This window comes from Malania oleifera, chromosome 11 (assembly GCF_029873635.1).
Source record: "Malania oleifera isolate guangnan ecotype guangnan chromosome 11, ASM2987363v1, whole genome shotgun sequence".
Lineage (NCBI taxonomy): Eukaryota > Viridiplantae > Streptophyta > Magnoliopsida > Santalales > Ximeniaceae > Malania > Malania oleifera.
This window is the reverse complement of record NC_080427.1, coordinates 41,440,795-41,458,536: the sequence shown is the minus strand read 5'-3', so window position 1 is coordinate 41,458,536 and position 17,742 is coordinate 41,440,795. Positions and strand designations below refer to the sequence as shown.

The 17,742-nt window shown below is 34.5% G+C and overlaps 2 protein-coding genes across 4 annotated transcripts in view; both read left to right on the top strand.

Moving 5' to 3' along the window:
* The first annotated feature begins 3,485 nt into the window (after positions 1-3,485).
* Positions 3,486-6,797, top strand: LOC131168281 (probable protein kinase At2g41970). 3 transcript variants are annotated; one of them, XM_058127599.1, is made up of 8 exons: positions 3,486-3,596; positions 4,119-4,291; positions 4,704-4,960; positions 5,045-5,171; positions 5,270-5,543; positions 5,808-5,940; positions 6,040-6,126; positions 6,512-6,797. In XM_058127599.1, the coding sequence occupies exons 2-8, from the start codon at positions 4,201-4,203 to the stop codon at positions 6,635-6,637; spliced, it is 1,095 nt and encodes a 364-aa protein (XP_057983582.1). In that variant the 5' UTR covers positions 3,486-3,596; positions 4,119-4,200; the 3' UTR covers positions 6,638-6,797. The 3 variants fall into 3 exon arrangements, with proteins under 3 accessions (XP_057983582.1, XP_057983584.1, XP_057983583.1); XM_058127601.1 differs by lacking the exon at positions 3,486-3,596 and having other exon boundaries at positions 4,201-4,288; positions 6,512-6,637; XM_058127600.1 differs by lacking the exon at positions 3,486-3,596 and having other exon boundaries at positions 4,201-4,292; positions 4,699-4,960; positions 6,512-6,637.
* Positions 6,798-7,395: 598 nt separating this feature from the next.
* The window catches only part of LOC131168280 (metal tolerance protein 4-like), a 33,261-nt gene continuing 22,914 nt past the window's right edge, over positions 7,396-17,742 (top strand). Inside the window, exons 1-4 of the mRNA XM_058127598.1 lie at positions 7,396-7,776; positions 8,614-8,694; positions 9,013-9,033; positions 9,113-9,156. Coding sequence (XP_057983581.1) covers positions 8,629-8,694; positions 9,013-9,033; positions 9,113-9,156 — 131 coding nt within the window. The 5' untranslated portion in view covers positions 7,396-7,776; positions 8,614-8,628. The remainder of the gene's footprint in view (positions 7,777-8,613; positions 8,695-9,012; positions 9,034-9,112; positions 9,157-17,742) is intronic.

Genomic DNA, 17,742 nt, shown 5'->3' with positions numbered 1-17,742 from the left:
TAAGTATGATTTTATAGCATTTGATTTCAGGTAAATATATACATATATATATATATATATATATATATTTATACATTATGTTGAAAAATACTGCTGAAACTGATGAGATATTTTGAATTTATGAAAAACCTATTTTGTATGGCATGAGTATAATTTATGATAAAATACTATTTTCTGGGAATATGATAATGATATGGATTCTTATAATAAAAAACGGCATACAGACCGAGAATTTTACATGTATTTCCGGCGTATGGGCTGTGCTATGGATATAATTTATCAGTGTACGGGTTATGCTATGGATATGATATGCCGGCGTATAGGCCATGTTATGGATATGATTTTCTAGCGTACGAGTCGTGCTATGGATATGTTTGTCGGGTGTACGGGCCAAGCTATGGATATGATTTGCTGGCATACGGGCCGAGCTATATTAAAATATGAAATGCCGGCGTACGGGCCAATGATTTTCATGATGCATATAAATATGCAAATTGATGTGATGATATTGATTTGGAAATTAATAGTATGAAATATCCATGTATCACAGTTTGATTATATGCTATATGTTATCAGAACTTGGTTGACTTGGTTTAAGCTAACACTTGTACGGTACCGCTACTTCGTGTTCATGATCATCATGATATTGTGTTAACGCTGCTGTACAGAATAGCGTGAGGACGAATAGTCGATGTGGTTTTAAAAAGTGTGAGCGCCCCTGGTGTATAGATCAGGTCCGACAGACCCATCAGACTTACATACTGTACTTTTGACTTGCCAGTGGTCGGTCAACCATTGTCAGGTCTTGCCTTCGGGCCACACAACCCAATCATGTGGGGGTAATACATGACAACAGCCAGCTAACCTACCAGGGTCGTTTTCTTATTATTATTATTATATGAGATGAATTATGCTATGAAAATCCTGTAAGTTCTGCTATGCTATGATTATACGTGTTTTTCCCATAAATGATATATACAGTTTTACTGGTTATGATTATGTATATGATTATAAGTGTAACGCCCCAAACTGGGTCTGCCAGGGAGCACTGCGTCTCTCCTCCTCCACCTGGACCAGACAATAGGGGGTGGGCCTTATCAGACTAATGACTGGCCCCACAAACCAACATGTGTCCTTTTTAGTGTGTTTTGTCCTCACTCACACACTTCCTAAGAAAACTTCCCAGGTGGTCACCCATCCCAAGATTGCTCCAAGTTAAGCACGCTTAACTATGAAGTTCTTATGGGAAAGCTCTCGAAAAGAAAGATGCACCTTGTTGATATGGGTAGTAACATCTAATCTTTTTAAGTCTTTCATCCATGAGGTATCATAATAAGTATATCATAGAAATGCTCATGTTGCCACGCATTAGTATTAGTTTATTTCCCCTACTGAGAGGTGTCTCACCCTTAAATTATATGAACATTTCAGGAACCCCTAATAGGAGAGCAGATAAAGCTCCGTTGAGATAGATACAACTGACCTGCCCTTTCTGAAGGGTAAGTATTTTGTAGGGCCACATGGATTTGGTGAGGATAGGCTCTAGGATTCTTCTTGGGATGTGTATATAAATATAGTGGTTGTAGTAACTCTGATATGGAGACAAATGGTATTATGTTTATGACATTTTGATTTTATATTTTCTACTGCTTAGACTTCCGTTATGTGTTTGTGTTGTATCCCTGGTACCTATGAGTTCAGGTTGATCATGATCTGCTGGATTTATTATACTGATTTGTATTATTCAAGGAAATAAAAAAAATAAATGAAAATTAAGCAAGTCGTTATAAAAGCCCACTAGAAACCCCAAACTCCACGCCCTACGGCATTTGCAGCTCAAAATCCCGAAACTACATTTTTCCCAAATAAATCAACACAAACTCCATATCAACAACCATAACTCATTTCCTAGGAGGCCTTCCTATAGTTCACAACAATCATAAAGTCTTAAAATAACTTACTTACCCTGATTTTGGAGTAGCGCCTGAAAAGCTCAAATCAAAGATCTACTCCGCTAGACTTGTAGAAAATCTCCCCTAAATCCTCGTAGTAACTTCCGATCGTCGAATCTATTAACGAGTGGCAAGAAATCATAGATAGAGAGAGTGTGGGCGCGAGTTAGAGAGAGAGAGAGAAATTATGTTTCTTGATGAAAAAACAAACAAAATTTCTATTTATAGGCCCCTTGACCTGGTCAAATTTGTTGACGAATGGCATCTTTGTCGACGAACTACTGAAGGTTGTTCGTCGACGAAAGAAGGGCTTTGTCAACGAACTCTAAGCTTGATATTTTCGGTCGTTTTGGATCTCTTCATCGACGATGCTCTGAAATTCGGCGACGATCCATTGAAGAGCCTACGTCGACGAATACAGGAGACTCGTCGACGAAGCCTGCTAAAATCTCCTTTTTATTTTCCTTTTCCTTCTTTTCTTATTTATTTCCTTATTTTTCGGATTAGGGTCTCTACACTTTCTTTTGCCAACTAAAATATGTGAGAAATGAATTACTTATAATATTTTTCAAGAGACAGATACAATTCAAGTTGCCAAACCTCCTTGATTTTATTTTAGACTCATTTACTCTTTTTTAGCAATGCTATATGATACGGGTCGTATTACCAAAGGAGCAGAGCCAATTTGAGCTGTGATGAGCTCAAGCTCAGCTCAAGCTCGACTCAAACTCAAATTTTTTTTTTTGATTTCGACTCGTTATATATACATATAACTCGAGCTCAGCTCAAGCTAAACTTTGACTAAAACTTAAACTAGCCGAGTTCAAGCTCAAACTTGAACTGATTGAAATTCATTTCAAACTAATAATTAAACCAAGCCACTACGTTAAATAAGTTAATTGAAAATTAATAAATATGATGTGAGAAAAATATATTTTAAAGTATAAGCTTTAAAATAAAATATATAATAAGATTAATATCAAGCTTGTTTACGAGCCTAATATCGAATTTGTTCATTAGTTATTAATAATTTTTTTTTAAAAATATTAATAAATAAATTAATAAACAAGTCAACTCACAAGTTTAATAAATTATGATGAACCAATTCAAACTTAAATCATTTAGCTTATGAACTCATAATTTGAGTTCAACTTCTAATCGTTTAACTTGGCAAACGAATTCTAATGAAACAGGATTGAGTTGAATATGAATAACTCACGGGTGATTCATTTCATTTACAATCCTATCATATCATGTTGTCATCGTTTCCTTTTTAGGGTGGGTAATATTTTTTTTTCCACTCAAAAAATGCTCATTGCTCAATGGTTTTGATGGACATCACCACCCGCCGCGTGGCAAAGTATGGACCGTAGGATGGGCATAACAGCATCCAATGCTAACGTTCAACGTGGGGGCACGTAAGAGGGGTTAGTTTTTTGGGCTTTTAGCGGTTGAACACTGGCAAGCGAGTTTCCCGCGAACCGGAAAAACTTGTGCCTCTGCTCCAAAACAGAGCCTCCCAAGGGAGTAGGCAACCAAAAACCAAATCGTTTTCTTCCTCCTCCATAAGAACTCTCCCCATTCCTCTCGGAGATTTCCCATCTCTTCTCCCCTTCTTGGGTCCTTCAGATCGCAGGCTCTTTGGTAATTAATAATCTCCTCTCTGTTCTATTCCCAAGTTTATTACATACAGAGTTCTTCGATTCACCCTTTTTTTCTTCCTTTTTTTTTTTTCATTTGATTGATTGTTTCCTTATCATTTGCTCCCAATCGCACGAATCATTCTCAATAAACGAAAAAAATATTTATGGTTATCGTGGTGCATTAACGTTTCTTCATTACATTAAATTTAATTGATTTCCTGATATTTGAAAAAATCGATAAATTTCCCTACGCTTTGTTTTTGTTTGCTGAGAATCGTAGGATTTAATGTGAAATCTGTTATTTAAGGGTAAGCGTTAGAGCCCGATTTAGCTTCGTGGGTAAGGGGTTATTCTGCCAATTTTCTTCCGGTTTCCCGCTTGCCAAACAAAAATCCGATCCTGTGTTATTATGTTGGTTTTGGTTTTGGATTTGGGATGTTTTAGCACTTCAGGAGAGGTGGTGGGGGAAGGAACCCAAATACCCAAATCTGATTTCTATGGGTTGAATTGGTTTGAATTTCAGGAATTTTCTTGTACTAATTACATTGGAGAGCTTTTGCTGTTGATGGGTTGTTGAGATTTTTGCAAAGCCTACGGCCTGAGCTATGTTTTGCTGCGGAGGTGCGGAGGAGGAAAATAATGGCCCGCCTGCCAACCAAAATACAGCTCCGCCAAGAGGGGGAAATCCATACGGTGGTAATTGATTTGCATAAACTATGCTAATTTATTAATTTTTACGTTCCACTTGGTCTTTAGCTCCTTAATTTTCCATGCCCATTTGAGTAAACATCCATCCCCAGTGCTGGGTTGAAAATTTGAAGGAAAAATTTGGGGAAATAACAAAATATTCTGTTCGAAACCTGGTGTTAGTATCCATCCTTGTATTTGGAATTGTGTGAATTTCAATCAAATTCAATACATCTTTGTATCTGGTTTTTCTAAAAAACCAAAAATCCAAGGCTCAAAATCCATCCTCCTAAACACAGCAATAATGGTTTTGTAAGGACTAGCTATTGACTCACCAGAGGAAATTAGTCGTATCATACTACAGTTTTTGTTGCCTGTTGGCTGTTTGTAGTCGTATCATACTGTCTTCCTTGTAATTCAGGTACTGAGAGAGGAGATCATAGGAGTCCCAACGCAGTGAGAAGCGGAGCTCCACAGAAGGTCTTACCTATAGAAACTCCAGTTTTGTCCCTGGACGAGTTAAATAGATTGACTGGTCACTTTGGCTCGAAAGCATTGATTGGAGAAGGTTCTTATGGCCGGGTTTTCTATGCGAAGTTAAGCAATGGCCAGGCTGCAGCGATAAAGAAGCTCGACACTGGTTCTTCGCAAGAACCTGACTCAGATTTTGCAGCTCAGGTGAGATTCTGAGCATTAGCCCTCACAAAATGTTTGTATTTGAGGATTTATTTTGATGCAGTTTCGCCATTCTTCTTGTTGCAGTTGTCAATAGTTTCAAGACTTAAGCATGAGCACTTTTTGGAGTTGATGGGATACTGTTTGGAAGCAAATAACCGAATCTTGGTATATCAGTATGCAGCAATGGGCTCACTACATGATATTTTGCATGGTATGTGATTAGTAGAGTGATGGTCTTTTTTCTTTTCTTTTTTTTTTTCATAAAAATGTGACAGCTAATTCACTTTTAGTCATTTTTTGCTGCTGCAGGAAGGAAAGGTGTACAAGGGGCTGAACCAGGTCCAGTTCTGAATTGGAACCAGAGAGTTAAAATTGCTCATGGTGCAGCAAAAGGCCTAGAGTATTTACACGAAAAGGTTAACCCTCCCATTGTTCATCGCGACGTGAGATCAAGCAATGTCTTACTGTTCGATGATTTTATGTCCAAAATCGCTGATTTCAACTTGTCGAGTCAGTCTTCCGACACAGCAGCTCGACTGCATTCAACTAGAGTACTGGGAACATTTGGCTATCATGCACCAGAGTAAGCCCCTTTCTCCCTTTTTGATACACTTACCGTAAAACCTTCAAAGCACTTTTTCCAAAATCACATATAGTTGTGCGATATAAATTTTAAACTTCATATTTGGTAAGGCTTGTATTACCTTAATTTGTAGAGTACCATCAATTCAAATGACTGCCTCTAGGAGTTCCTTCTTCTTTTTGGGTAGCTCGCCTAAATTTTCAGATTACAGTAGTGGTGAAACCTATTTTCCTTCTCTCATCAGATCTTTTGCTTTATGTTCAGGTATGCCATGACAGGGCAGATAACTCAGAAAAGTGATGTTTACAGCTTTGGAGTTGTTCTTCTGGAGCTTTTGACAGGGAGGAAGCCAGTAGATCATACAATGCCTAAAGGGCAACAAAGTCTTGTCACTTGGGTGTGTGTTCTTTTGTTGATTTGGTCTGTGTTGCTCCTCTCCCCTTAGTATCACAACTTAGTAACTTAACACCTTTATTTTCATCCTAAAATTATCCAGGCAACTCCAAGATTGAGCGAGGACAAAGTAAAGCAGTGTGTTGATCCCAAGCTAAACAGTGACTATCCCCCGAAGGCTGTTGCCAAGGTATGCCCAATACCTTCTTTGCACAATTTGGAACTCGAAAAATATGAAAGAAAGAAAAGGAAAGGAAAGGGAAAGAAATTTAAGGAAATATAAAGGAATCTATTTTTCTCGCTTGGTAATCAAGGAAAATGAGGGAAAACAACATATAGCCATTCCTTACCCTCTGCTTTTCTTTCCTGTTCTCTTGTGAAATCCTTAATCCAAGCGGAACCTCAACAACGAGAGGGGATGCAACGTGTTCTCAAGCCTACTCATAACTAGAAAGATTTCTAACGGAATTTACTAACTTGCTGCAGTTGCAACACTCATGCTCAATTCAACTAGAAGTTTGCATTTGAAATCATTGATCTGAAAATTTTGTTTTCTTTGTTTTGTGGGTTCTCAGCTGGCAGCAGTAGCAGCATTGTGTGTTCAATATGAGGCAGACTTTAGGCCAAATATGACAATTGTGGTCAAGGCAATCCAGCCACTTCTTAGCTCAAGACCAGCAGGAGCAGACCCTCATGCATAGTAATAGAAAAAAGTGTATTTTAATTTTAACTCTTTTTAAGATTAGCAGGTTCAGAGTCTTTGTATTAATCTTTATCTCTTTCTACACTCTCTTCTCTGTAGTGTTGCTCTCTGTACTCTGCTCTTGCTAAGTATTTAACGCAATGAAATGTGATTTAGTACTGAACTGGAGTTCTTAATGTATTCTTCATTTCCTAGGCCATCAAATAAATCAAAAAATAGAAAAAAATAAAATAACCATGAGTGGATGAGAAGCCAAAAAAAAATCCTAAAAATAAATCCTAAAAAAAGAAAAAGAAAAATTTAACTCACAATACAATACACACACATATCTCATTAAGAAATAATAAAACAACTCTCAGGTTATGGTTCAGGTGGTAGTATGGGCTGCAAGAGTGCCTTTTATGAGGTCAAGTGTTCAAATTCTTTCAAATTCATTTCCGCCCCTGGATTCTTGAATTTATCCTCTCTTTGGAGTTGTGAGGTCAACTTCAAGGGACTCAAGATTAGTCACGTGGACCGTAAAACGGACACGTGGATACTCGGTGCGTAATCCAAAAAAAGAAGAAAAAGAAGGTTCGGTTTTACGGTTTACGGTATTAACGGTTTAGGTTTCCAAAAATTCAAATTTTCGGTTTTGGTTTCTATTTCGGTTTTCAATATATAACCGAAAAACCAATTAATATAGAAAAATAAATACATAAAATAATATGACTAGTTAATGTGTGTGTGTATATATATATAGGGGATTAAGGATTTAGGGTTTCACTCCACCGTCCAGCGTCCGCATTTCTCTTCTTCTCGCATCTCTCTGCCCGTGCGGCGTGCGTCGTCCCTCAGTCTCTCACTCTCACTCTCTCGTCTGCGATCCCCTCCTGCTAGGCTGCTAGCCAGTACCCAGTAGCCACGCTGAATCTGCCTCTCCCTCAAATCAGACTCTCTCACTCTCGGATCTAATCTCAGGCTCAGCTAGGTCTCGCTCCGTCTCTCCGTCTATCGTCGTCTCTCTCACTTCGACTCTGCCTCTCTCAGGATCTCAGTCTCTCTCGGACTCTCAGCCTTCGAGCTGCACCAGCACCACCTCTGCCTGGCGCCTGCGGCTCTGCCTCCCTCCCGTGCGACTGTGTCTTGAGAGCAGCTGTAAGTTTTATATGTTTTCTTTTGGGATGTGGTGGGCTGTGTTCATGTTAATCTCACGTCTTACTCTACACGAACATGAATGTGTTGACTTGAATTATTTTTTTGTTTTCATTTTAATCTTTTCAAAGTTTAACAGTTTGAGTATATAAAAGAAGTAAGGATGAGGAAGCCATGAAAGAGAGAGAGAGAGAGAGAGAAGAGAGAGAGAGAGAGAGAGAGACTGAGAGATGCAAAATATAAGCCAAAACGCTTCGTTTGCAGAGAGATGTTGTATTAAGGATAAGTTCTTATCATGCCATTTTTGCTTGCTTTATTCCAAGAGAGTTGAATGGTCGAGTTCACTATACAGCACAATACACAAGACTGGAGTGAATTTACAGTTTCATGAAAGAAGTCCATGTTTCACTACTAATTTCCATCATTTTTTAAAATCAATTGACATCCAAATTGCAATGTGGAAATTTTCCCTACTTTTGAAGTCTTGCAACATTAATCGAAATCAAAATCTAAGAGCTTGCATGGACAAAATATGATACTGATGCAACAACACTGCAAATTTCAAAATTAGTTGAAAAAAGTTAGCTAATGGAATTGGTCTATGGACAGAATTTTGTTTATTATTGGCTAATTAACCAGCCAAATTTTAATTCGAATTAATTGAAATGAATCTACTGAAAATAATGTATTATGTATATATGTTTTATGCGCACACAAAAAAAATAAATAAATTTTGCATCTCTCTCTCTCTCTCAATCTGTCTTTCATGGCTTCCTCATCCTTACTTGTTTTATTCTTCCTTTTCCCATTATTATTTTCTTCTCCTCTTTGCCCCAGCAGCTGCAACAAATCATCATGAAATCCTCTGCGCCTACACACACATGTGCATGTTTGGCAATATTGCTAATGGAGATGGAGCAGGTATTCATGTGCTGTAGAGCTGTCTCATTTGCATTATTATCCTTCATTCTAAGGTTTTATTTAATTAATTAACTAATTTAACTGTCCATTATACAAAGCTTGCTTTTGTTTAAATTTCGCCGGATGGTTCAATGAGTTTTGCTTAAAAATTGCTGGACCATCTAGCAAGTTTTGCAACGCATCAAAGTGGGAAATAAAGTTCCCATACAACTGTTATTTAATATTTTAATATGAAATAAATGAAAAAAACTCTATTTTATTGGGTTAGCTTAAACATGCCTCATCTAATGAATTTGCACTTGTGCGTGATTTTTATAGACATTTGAATTTGGGGACAACGTAAGTCTTAATACAACTCCTTGTTCAAGCCCATGCCCAAGTCCAAGCCAAAGCATGAATACAAAATCTTTTACTTCAGGAACAGAGTTGGGTGAGAAGAGGAAGTTCAAGTCAAGATAAGAGGTATGAGACTATTTTACTAGATTATGTGTTGATAACATTGCAAAGGCAAAAGCTCAATGTAAATATTGTCCTACATTGTATAGGTGATGTCCATATTTGTAGTACGTGTGCACGGATGTACCACTTATGTTTAATTAATTAATTAGGTCAACTTAAGTTTTTAATTTAATTTAATGGTATGCTTAATATGTTAATTACTTGTCGGTTTGAGTATGAGGTTGTTTGTAATAATTGGAGGTTTCACCTAATTTTCATAGTAAGGAATAAAGTAATATTTAGTGGTGCTGAGTGTGGATATGATGGTGACTTTCATGCTACTGCACAAGTACATAAATATAAATATAAAAAATTATGTAAATCAATTTAATGATCAATTATATCAGTAGTAGCTCTGTTCTTGAATTAATTAACAGTTTTGTTTTTGTTATTCTAAAAAAGTGCCCTAAGTGTAACGAAGTGGGTTTGCTGAGGATGTTGGAAGGAGAAGCGGCAGAAGTCTTTATGGAAGATGATGATGGAGAAGCAGTTCCTTCTCAACAGACGGTGATGACAGTAGAGGTAGGAGGGAGTTTAAGGCTTCGACCTGAGGTGGAATGCAACATCAAGTAGATAGCTAATTTTTGCATAGCCCTAGGGGGATCTTATCGTATTGTTTTTGAGTTGTGCTACAATAGCGGTGTCTGCGTATCTGTGGATCGCGTTGGAGATGGAATACTCCTAAGAGACGACGTTTTTTCAGCAAGAGTGCTTTTGCAAGCATTCTTCGCACCAGACTGCATTTCTTCTGAAAGCGACTCCAACGTCTACATTTCTTCTGAAAGCAACTCTAATCGTCCAACTAGTAATTAATTAATTAATAAGCACTTATATATATATATATGTATATAAACACACGTATTTGTTATAGTAAGTTCTCTTTTTCTCTCACACACAAATACACACACGAACACTATACTAAGCAGTCACCCACAATTTTTAATAATTGTTATTTTTTTTCAATAATTAAATTTGAACATCCATTTATGGTGTGTGCGTGCGCGGGGGCGTGTGAATGCTTACTATAGTGTGTTGTGTGCGTGAGAGACTGCTTACTATAGCGTGTGGGTGTGTTTATATGTATGAGTGCTTATTAATTAATTAATTGATTGCTAGTTAGACTGTTGGAGTCGGTTTTAGAAGAAATGTAGTTGGGTGCAAAGAATGTTTGTTAGATTACTCTTGCCGAAAGAATGTCGTTTCTTAGGAATATTACATCTCTAACGCGATCCACAGATACGCAGACACTGTTGTCGTAGTATAGCTCGAAAACAATGCGATAAGATTCCCGTGAGGCTATGCGAAAATCAGCTATCTACTTGAAGTTGCATTTCACCTTGGGTCGAAGTCTCAAACTTCCTTCTACTTCTATTGTCATCACCGTTTGTTGAGGAGGAATCGTTTCTCCATAACCATCTTCCATAAAGGCTTTTGATGCTTCTCCTTCCAACATCCTTAGCAAACCTACTTCGTTACACTTAGGGCACTTTTTTAGAACAACAAAAATAAAACAATTAATTAATTCAAAAGCAAAATTTGTACTAATATAATTAAACATTAAGTTGATTTATATTATTTTTATATTTATATTTTTGTACCTGTGCAATAGCATGAAATTCACTATCATATTCGTACTTAACATCACTAAATATTGCTTTGTTCCTCGCAATGGGGATTGGGTGAGACCTCCAATTATCACAGTTATCCTCACACTCAAACCGATAAGTAATTAATATATTAAACATTCCATTAATTTAAATTAAAAATTTAAGCTGACATAATTAATTGATTAAACATAAGTGGTACGTACAGGCACTACAGGTATGGACATCACTTGTATAATGTAGGAAAAAGAGGGGTCGCCCCATCCATAGCCCCCCGCCGAAATAACATTGGTAGGCGTATTCAAGACAATTCACTTTAACGCACAAGTCCAGCTATTGCATTTTGAATGGATCCACAAGCAACCAGTTGCAAGCAAGAAGATGGAATTAATTAATATTGATGTGTATGCGTAGCTATATGATGGAATCAATAGCACCATATGTGTGTGTGTATATATATATATATATGCACATGATATGATGGAGGCATGCATGCATCATTCGTTACTCGGTCACACTTTCCAAGCTCTAAAGATGAGAAATATTATCCCGTTAGTGTTTTGAGTTAGCAATAAATTTTGATTTGCATCTCGCCTTGTTTGGGAAAATTTCTTCAATACATTGATGTAATCTTTCCACATATATCTCATATTCATAAAAGTATGCATGGATGTTATGTCAAGTATGCATCAACAATTGAGAAATGGTCTTGTTCAATTTCTTTCTTGAATCAGTACAGAACATTTTTAGATAATATTAACATTGAGTTTTTACCTTTGCATTGTTATTAACACATAATCTAGTAAAATGATCTCATACCTCTTATTTTGATTTAAACTTCCTCTTCTGAAGTAGAAACATTATCCACTAATTTTGTATTCATGCTTGGGTTTGGACTTGGACTTGGGCATTGGCTCGAACAAGGAGTTGTATTAAGACTTATGTTGTCTTCAAATTCAAACATTTATAAAAATCATGCATAAGTGTAAATTTATTATATGAGGTTTGTTTAAGGTAACCCAATAAAATGTGTAATTTAATTAATTGACTAGTTGAAACATAGAAATCATATGGTCACACAAGGAATATTACATTTACCTCCTATTTAACCTAAAATACATTCAAAGTGTTGTAATATTTGTTTTTATACTACTAAAAAAAAACATATGTTCGTAAACTTGTTTCATATAGTCAAACAATTTGAAAAGATTAAAATGAAAACAAAAAATAAGACAAGTCAACACATTCATGTTCATTCAGAGTAAAACACTTCATTTACATTACATTTGATGTGAGATAACATGAACATAGCCCACCACATCCCAAAAGAAAACAAAACATATAAAACTTATGATTGCTTTGAAGACACGGGAGAGAGGCAGAGTCGCCGCATGCACCAGGCAGTGACGGTGCTGATGCAACTCAAAGGCTAAGAGTTCAAGAGAGACTGAGATACTAAGAGAGGCAGATTTGAAGTGAGAGAGACGATGATAGATGGAGAGAGACCTAGCTGAGCTTGAGATTGGATTGAGAGTGAGAGAGTGTGATATGGGGGAGAGGCAAATTTAGCGTGGGTATTGGCCTATAGCCTAGCAAGGGGGGACGCACGCTGCACGAGCAGAGAGAAGTGAGAACTTAGAATTCAAAAGAAAAATGTGGAAGTTGGACAATGGAGTGAAACTCTAAATTAAATTCCTAATCCCCTACACACACACACACACACACACATTAACTAGTCATATTATTTTCTATATTTTTTTATACATATAAATTGATTTTTCAGTTCGGTTATAAATTGAAAATCGAAATCAAAAATTTAAATTTTTGGAAACCAATCTGCTTGTATTTTCGATCTGATTTTTGATTTTTTGGTAATTTTTGTACAACCCTAATGATGGCCATGACTATGCATTGACTCCTCTATTGTGCATGTGCATTGATATTTGTATATTGAAAGGGTTTTAATATATTAAAATGATTTTACATTAGTAAACTAACAATAATATTTATATTATTATGTGATAAATATTTAGGATAACAGATACTGACTTCTTATATAGTTTTAAAAATTATAGTGATCTCTCTTGATGTTTGACAAAAAAGCACAAATCTTCTCCTATATTTTACAAAAGGTTAAAAGACACTCAACTTTCTTGCGATTTGGTAAAAAGATAAAGATCTCTACTTATGTTTCAAAAATTTTATAGAACTCTCCTTATAGTTAAGACTTATCTTTTAATAAAAAATAATAGAAGATTTATGTCTTTTTGATAAATTTGAGAGAGGGTCTTTCGAATTTTTGAACCTTAAGGGATGTCCTTGAAAATTTTGAAACCTTAAGGGAGGTTATTGGTTTTTTACCAAATTTTAGGGGAGGCAAATGTCTTTTGTCCTTGACAAAAAGATAAGTCTTTGGAAAGGAGGTTTATGTCTTATAGGATTTGGGCTAAGACTTATTTGAGTTGACCTTAGGGTGTTATTAGAGGAGTAATCTTGCTATACACAATTAGGTTATTCCTTCTTAGATGACGAAGCCAAATAAGTGAAGGAACCTTAGGGGTATTTTGGAAAGTTTAAAAATCAAACCAAGTTTAACAGTATATACTAACAATGGGCATGTGCTATCAACTTTCTTTTTTAAATATTTTTTTAAACAATTGTATTATTATTTTGATTATAGTATCTTCATTGATTTATGTGGAGAACTCAAATTTATTATTATTACTTTTAAGATTATGCAATATGTAGAGACATCAATTACCTAATTACAATTTTAATTTTTGATAATCAACTCTAAAAATTCAAGCTAAGATACAAAAACAAAGGCCAACAATAATTATCGCAATTTTTTCTTTTTAAAGTGTGGATCCAATTGTCATAATTTATATTGTTTCTTTTTTCATCACCTTTAATTATATTTGTTGCTATCATTCATTTCAGGCGCAAAAGCTTCATTGAAGATGGAATTAGGGATCTATTTATATTAAATTAACATATAAAATGCTCAAACTCTATCATGACTTGAAATTTTAAACTCAAAATTCAACTTAAGCTCGGTTGACTTCAGAAATTTTGAGTTTGAGCTTAACTTGAAAATAAATTTGTAAAGATCAAATTTGATTTGATTAAACTTGTCTTAGTTATAAATTAGTATTAAGTACAATGATATATAATAAATGTATATAGCATCGATATTACTTGAAAAATATAAAAAATAATAAAATTAAAATTAATTAATGTCGTGATTAATATTTAATATGGTAGAGTCCAACCCAAATAGTTTGCGAGCTTATTAGAGAGATATAAAAGGTGATACAAGAAAGTAGAGTTTTTTCCCGGTTTAACCTTTTTTTTTAAAAAATATATTAAATAATACCCTATTTTGGGAAGTATTTCCTAGAATGACCCTGATGTAATTTTGCTACTTCGTCCAGTGATATTTAAACAAATCTCGTCGGACAAAGTAGCGAGATTTGGTTGGGAAAGTTGGACGCATGACAAATCTCGCTGGTTCATCCAGCGAGATTTGCTTTGGAATATTAAGGGCTCATCCACTTGCCGTTGGACGCATGGCAAATCTCATCTCGTTGGTTCATCCAGCGAGATTTATTTCGTCCCTTATACAACCCTTTCTTCTTTCTTCTTTCTTCTGTGCGTGAACAGAGAGACTGACATTGCAGAGAGACAGAGAGGAGGAGGAGGAGGTGTAGGTGATCGTTGCGTTGTTGAGGCAGAGGGCAAAGGGCGGACGCGTTGTAGGTGACCGTTGCTCCTCGGGAGTCTGCTTAAGGAATTCCTATATAAACAGAGGATGGGGTAAGATTTCCACCAATAAATATTTGTTTATAAAATTAACTTTAAATTCACAGAACATTGATGGTGAAACCCTAGGAGAGAGACGAAAAGAGAGAAAGAGAGAGGGCTCAATTTTTGACCCCTTTTGCTTTAGTTGCATTGTATTCGATCATTTCTTACCTGTCAACGATCTTCAAAGGTTTTCGTCTGTTCTTGAAAACATTAGCTTATTAGGGTTTTGTTTTGTCAATATGATTTTTTTTTCCTCTCAAATTTCGTTTGTATTTGTGTTTTCCTTGCACTTCTTGGTTTGCTGCTATGCTTCTCTTTTTAAATCTCCAATGCTTTGTTTGGTTGCTGAGAAAATGTGCAAAAGAAAAGAGGACCAAGAATGTAACAATTTAAAATTTCCTGCCATTTCTTTTCCCGTCTTATCTCAAGACATAGTTATGATTCATTGTTGTTTTAGAAAATAGGCTAATAATACTATATTATTGCAAGTGTGTGAATTCTAATACTTTTATGACACTATATAAAACAAATTTAATAAACACAAATAAATATTTTTGATTTTGTAAAATATTCTAGTATATAATTGTCACTATGGTTGCTTAGTCGGTAAATTCATAATTTTCTTTAGTTAGACTCAGATTTGAGTATTGGGCGTTATGGGCTTTTGAATTGAGATTAAAATCTTTATATTTATGTGGAGAAAGGTAGAGGGACAGACTTGTTAACTTGGTGTATTAGTCAAGCCTATAAATGAATTTGGGCACCACTTTATTAATTTTTAAATATATAAATTTTCATTGAAGATGTTAATAATTTATTATAATTTTTTTAAAAGAAAATATTTAAATCGTATATATATTTGTAATTATATTTTTAAATACATTTAAAAGAATAAAAAAAAAGTAATGATAATGCTCCGAATCATGTATGCATGCTACTATATGCACACATATACGTACCAATACATTATTACATATTAGTTATTATAATTCAATTCTGGATTGAACAAGAACTATTTATTAATTTAAATTAACATTAAATAAATTAATATGTTGAATTAAATTAGTAATATTCATTTTTATCATAATTTAATATCATAGTAATATGCTGTAAATATACATTAATAACAAGATTATTGTTAATTAAATATAATAATCTTATATTATTTATTAACCTATTAATTATTAATAAAATATAATTAAATTATAGAACGAATAAAAAGAACCATTTATAAATTTAAATTATCGATTGTGTAGGATAAATGTTTTATTTGATCAGGTGCATGGATGGAAATGCTCAATTTTTAAAGGGGATTTTGCTGAAACTTTTATAATAATTTGATACGTTGAATGTGTATGAAAGTTGTGAATGTAACGTTGTGAATGTACTGGTATCAATTGTTTATGATAAATGTTTTCTTTAAACAGGTGTATGGATGGATATGCTCAATTTTTAAAGGGGACTTTGCCAAAATTTCTAGAGTAATGATACTTTATATAAATTTAGCCGACACTACGTTAAATGAATATCAAATTTTGAGCTCCAGTACTCAGATTACTATAACTCATATTATAGAATATTAGGTCAACAAAATAAACAACTCAATATAGCTGTCATACGTTATAAATATATACTAATAAGAAGATTATTTTTACGTAAAACTCTCCAATAACCATTATTTCAGTAGCTACAACGGCCTGAAATTGTCTCCTACTGAACATGAGTTTTTACAGTAATTTTTTACCTTTTTTCCTTACTCCTCCCTACTCTTCCTCCTCTTAGGACATATAGCAGTTTCTATATTGTATCCCATTGGGCATATACCATGGTTTATGTCAAAGCGATTCATGCCTGCAAAGTAGGTCAAGAATTGCAAGCTTAACAATTATAAATTAAAAATATATAATATTTAATAATTTATTAATTGAAATGCTTGAAGACAATATAATGTATTATATTAAAATTGTATAAGACAATAATAATATTATGTTTATTTAATAAATTACAAATGTCAATTAAAATGTTAATTAATATAAATTTTTACACTTCTAATAGATATTTTAAAAATAATTTATATTTCAATTAAAATCATGTATATATTTTTATTTAATTAAAATTAATTAATATTAATGCTAAATATTTATTCAATTAATATTATTCCCATAGGAATGAAATTCCTATAAACTTATCCATGGAGGAACCGAGGGAGATGAGAATAAGATGACTTCATGAGAATCCTTTCATCTCTAATAATGTGAACTTTTATACTACACAAATACCCATATTCAAACAAATGCGCGAATGAGATACCACGGGCATCACATTTCCGAGAATCTTGAAAGATGCTGCAAGCCAAACACCTCCTAAAAATTATTAATAAAATGCTTGTTAAAGCTTATACCCAATAATACAGTAAAATTACTGAAAGAAGGCACTTCTTTTTTATACAATTCAATGAGGTTACATTTGATTGACAGGATGTCTATTCCTAGGCATAGAGTGAAATAAGATGAGAATGTAATTTAAGTTGTCAAAAGCTTGTGTTATTTCATCTAACATGGAATAGGCTATGAATGGTTTTGGGTCAATCGGGCTAGTCAATCACAAAATCGGCGACAGCTTTGTGGATATAGGGGAAACCAGCGCTGGTTTCCCTCTGGGCCTGTTCTCCTATAAATAGGTTTGAGTTCATGTTTTTAGGAAATTTGAAACCTTTCTCTTTTCTCTCCTAGGGTTTCAAAACTTTTTCACCAGAAAGCTTTTCCAAGCTCTCCCTTGGGTCTCGTTTGCTTCTCTGACCCTTGGTCTAGCAAGTATACGTGTTTTCACCGGTTGAAAGTTCTAGGTTATAGCTGTTTCGAGCCATTGAGGTTTGTTTTTCCGTAAAAAGGTAAGGGGATTTTTTTGCATCAGTTATTTTGAAAATCTAAACCAGTAGTACTGTAGTTTATGTTTATATGTACAATATGACTGCTTATTTGAAAAATTTTACTGGATAGAATTGCCGATTTTTCACTTTTACGATTCTTCGCTTATATGTACAATAGTCTGAAGGTATGTTGGAGCATTCAACTTTTATAAACAATGATGAGAAGAGAAGCATATATATAATTTAGTTATCAGAAAGTGTTGCTCAACT

What these genes read in the sequence shown, in the direction of transcription:
- LOC131168281 (XM_058127600.1), top strand. Translation starts at nt 4,201, where the DNA reads ATGTTTTGCTGCGGAGGTGCGGAGGAGGAAAATAATGGCCCGCCTGCC. An exon ending in TTTGGCTATCATGCACCAGA is followed by an intron (nt 5,544 to 5,807) that starts GTAAGCCCCTTT and finishes CTTTATGTTCAG; the next exon opens with GTATGCCATGACAGGGCAGA. An exon ending in CCCCGAAGGCTGTTGCCAAG is followed by an intron (nt 6,127 to 6,511) that starts GTATGCCCAATA and finishes GTGGGTTCTCAG; the next exon opens with CTGGCAGCAGTAGCAGCATT.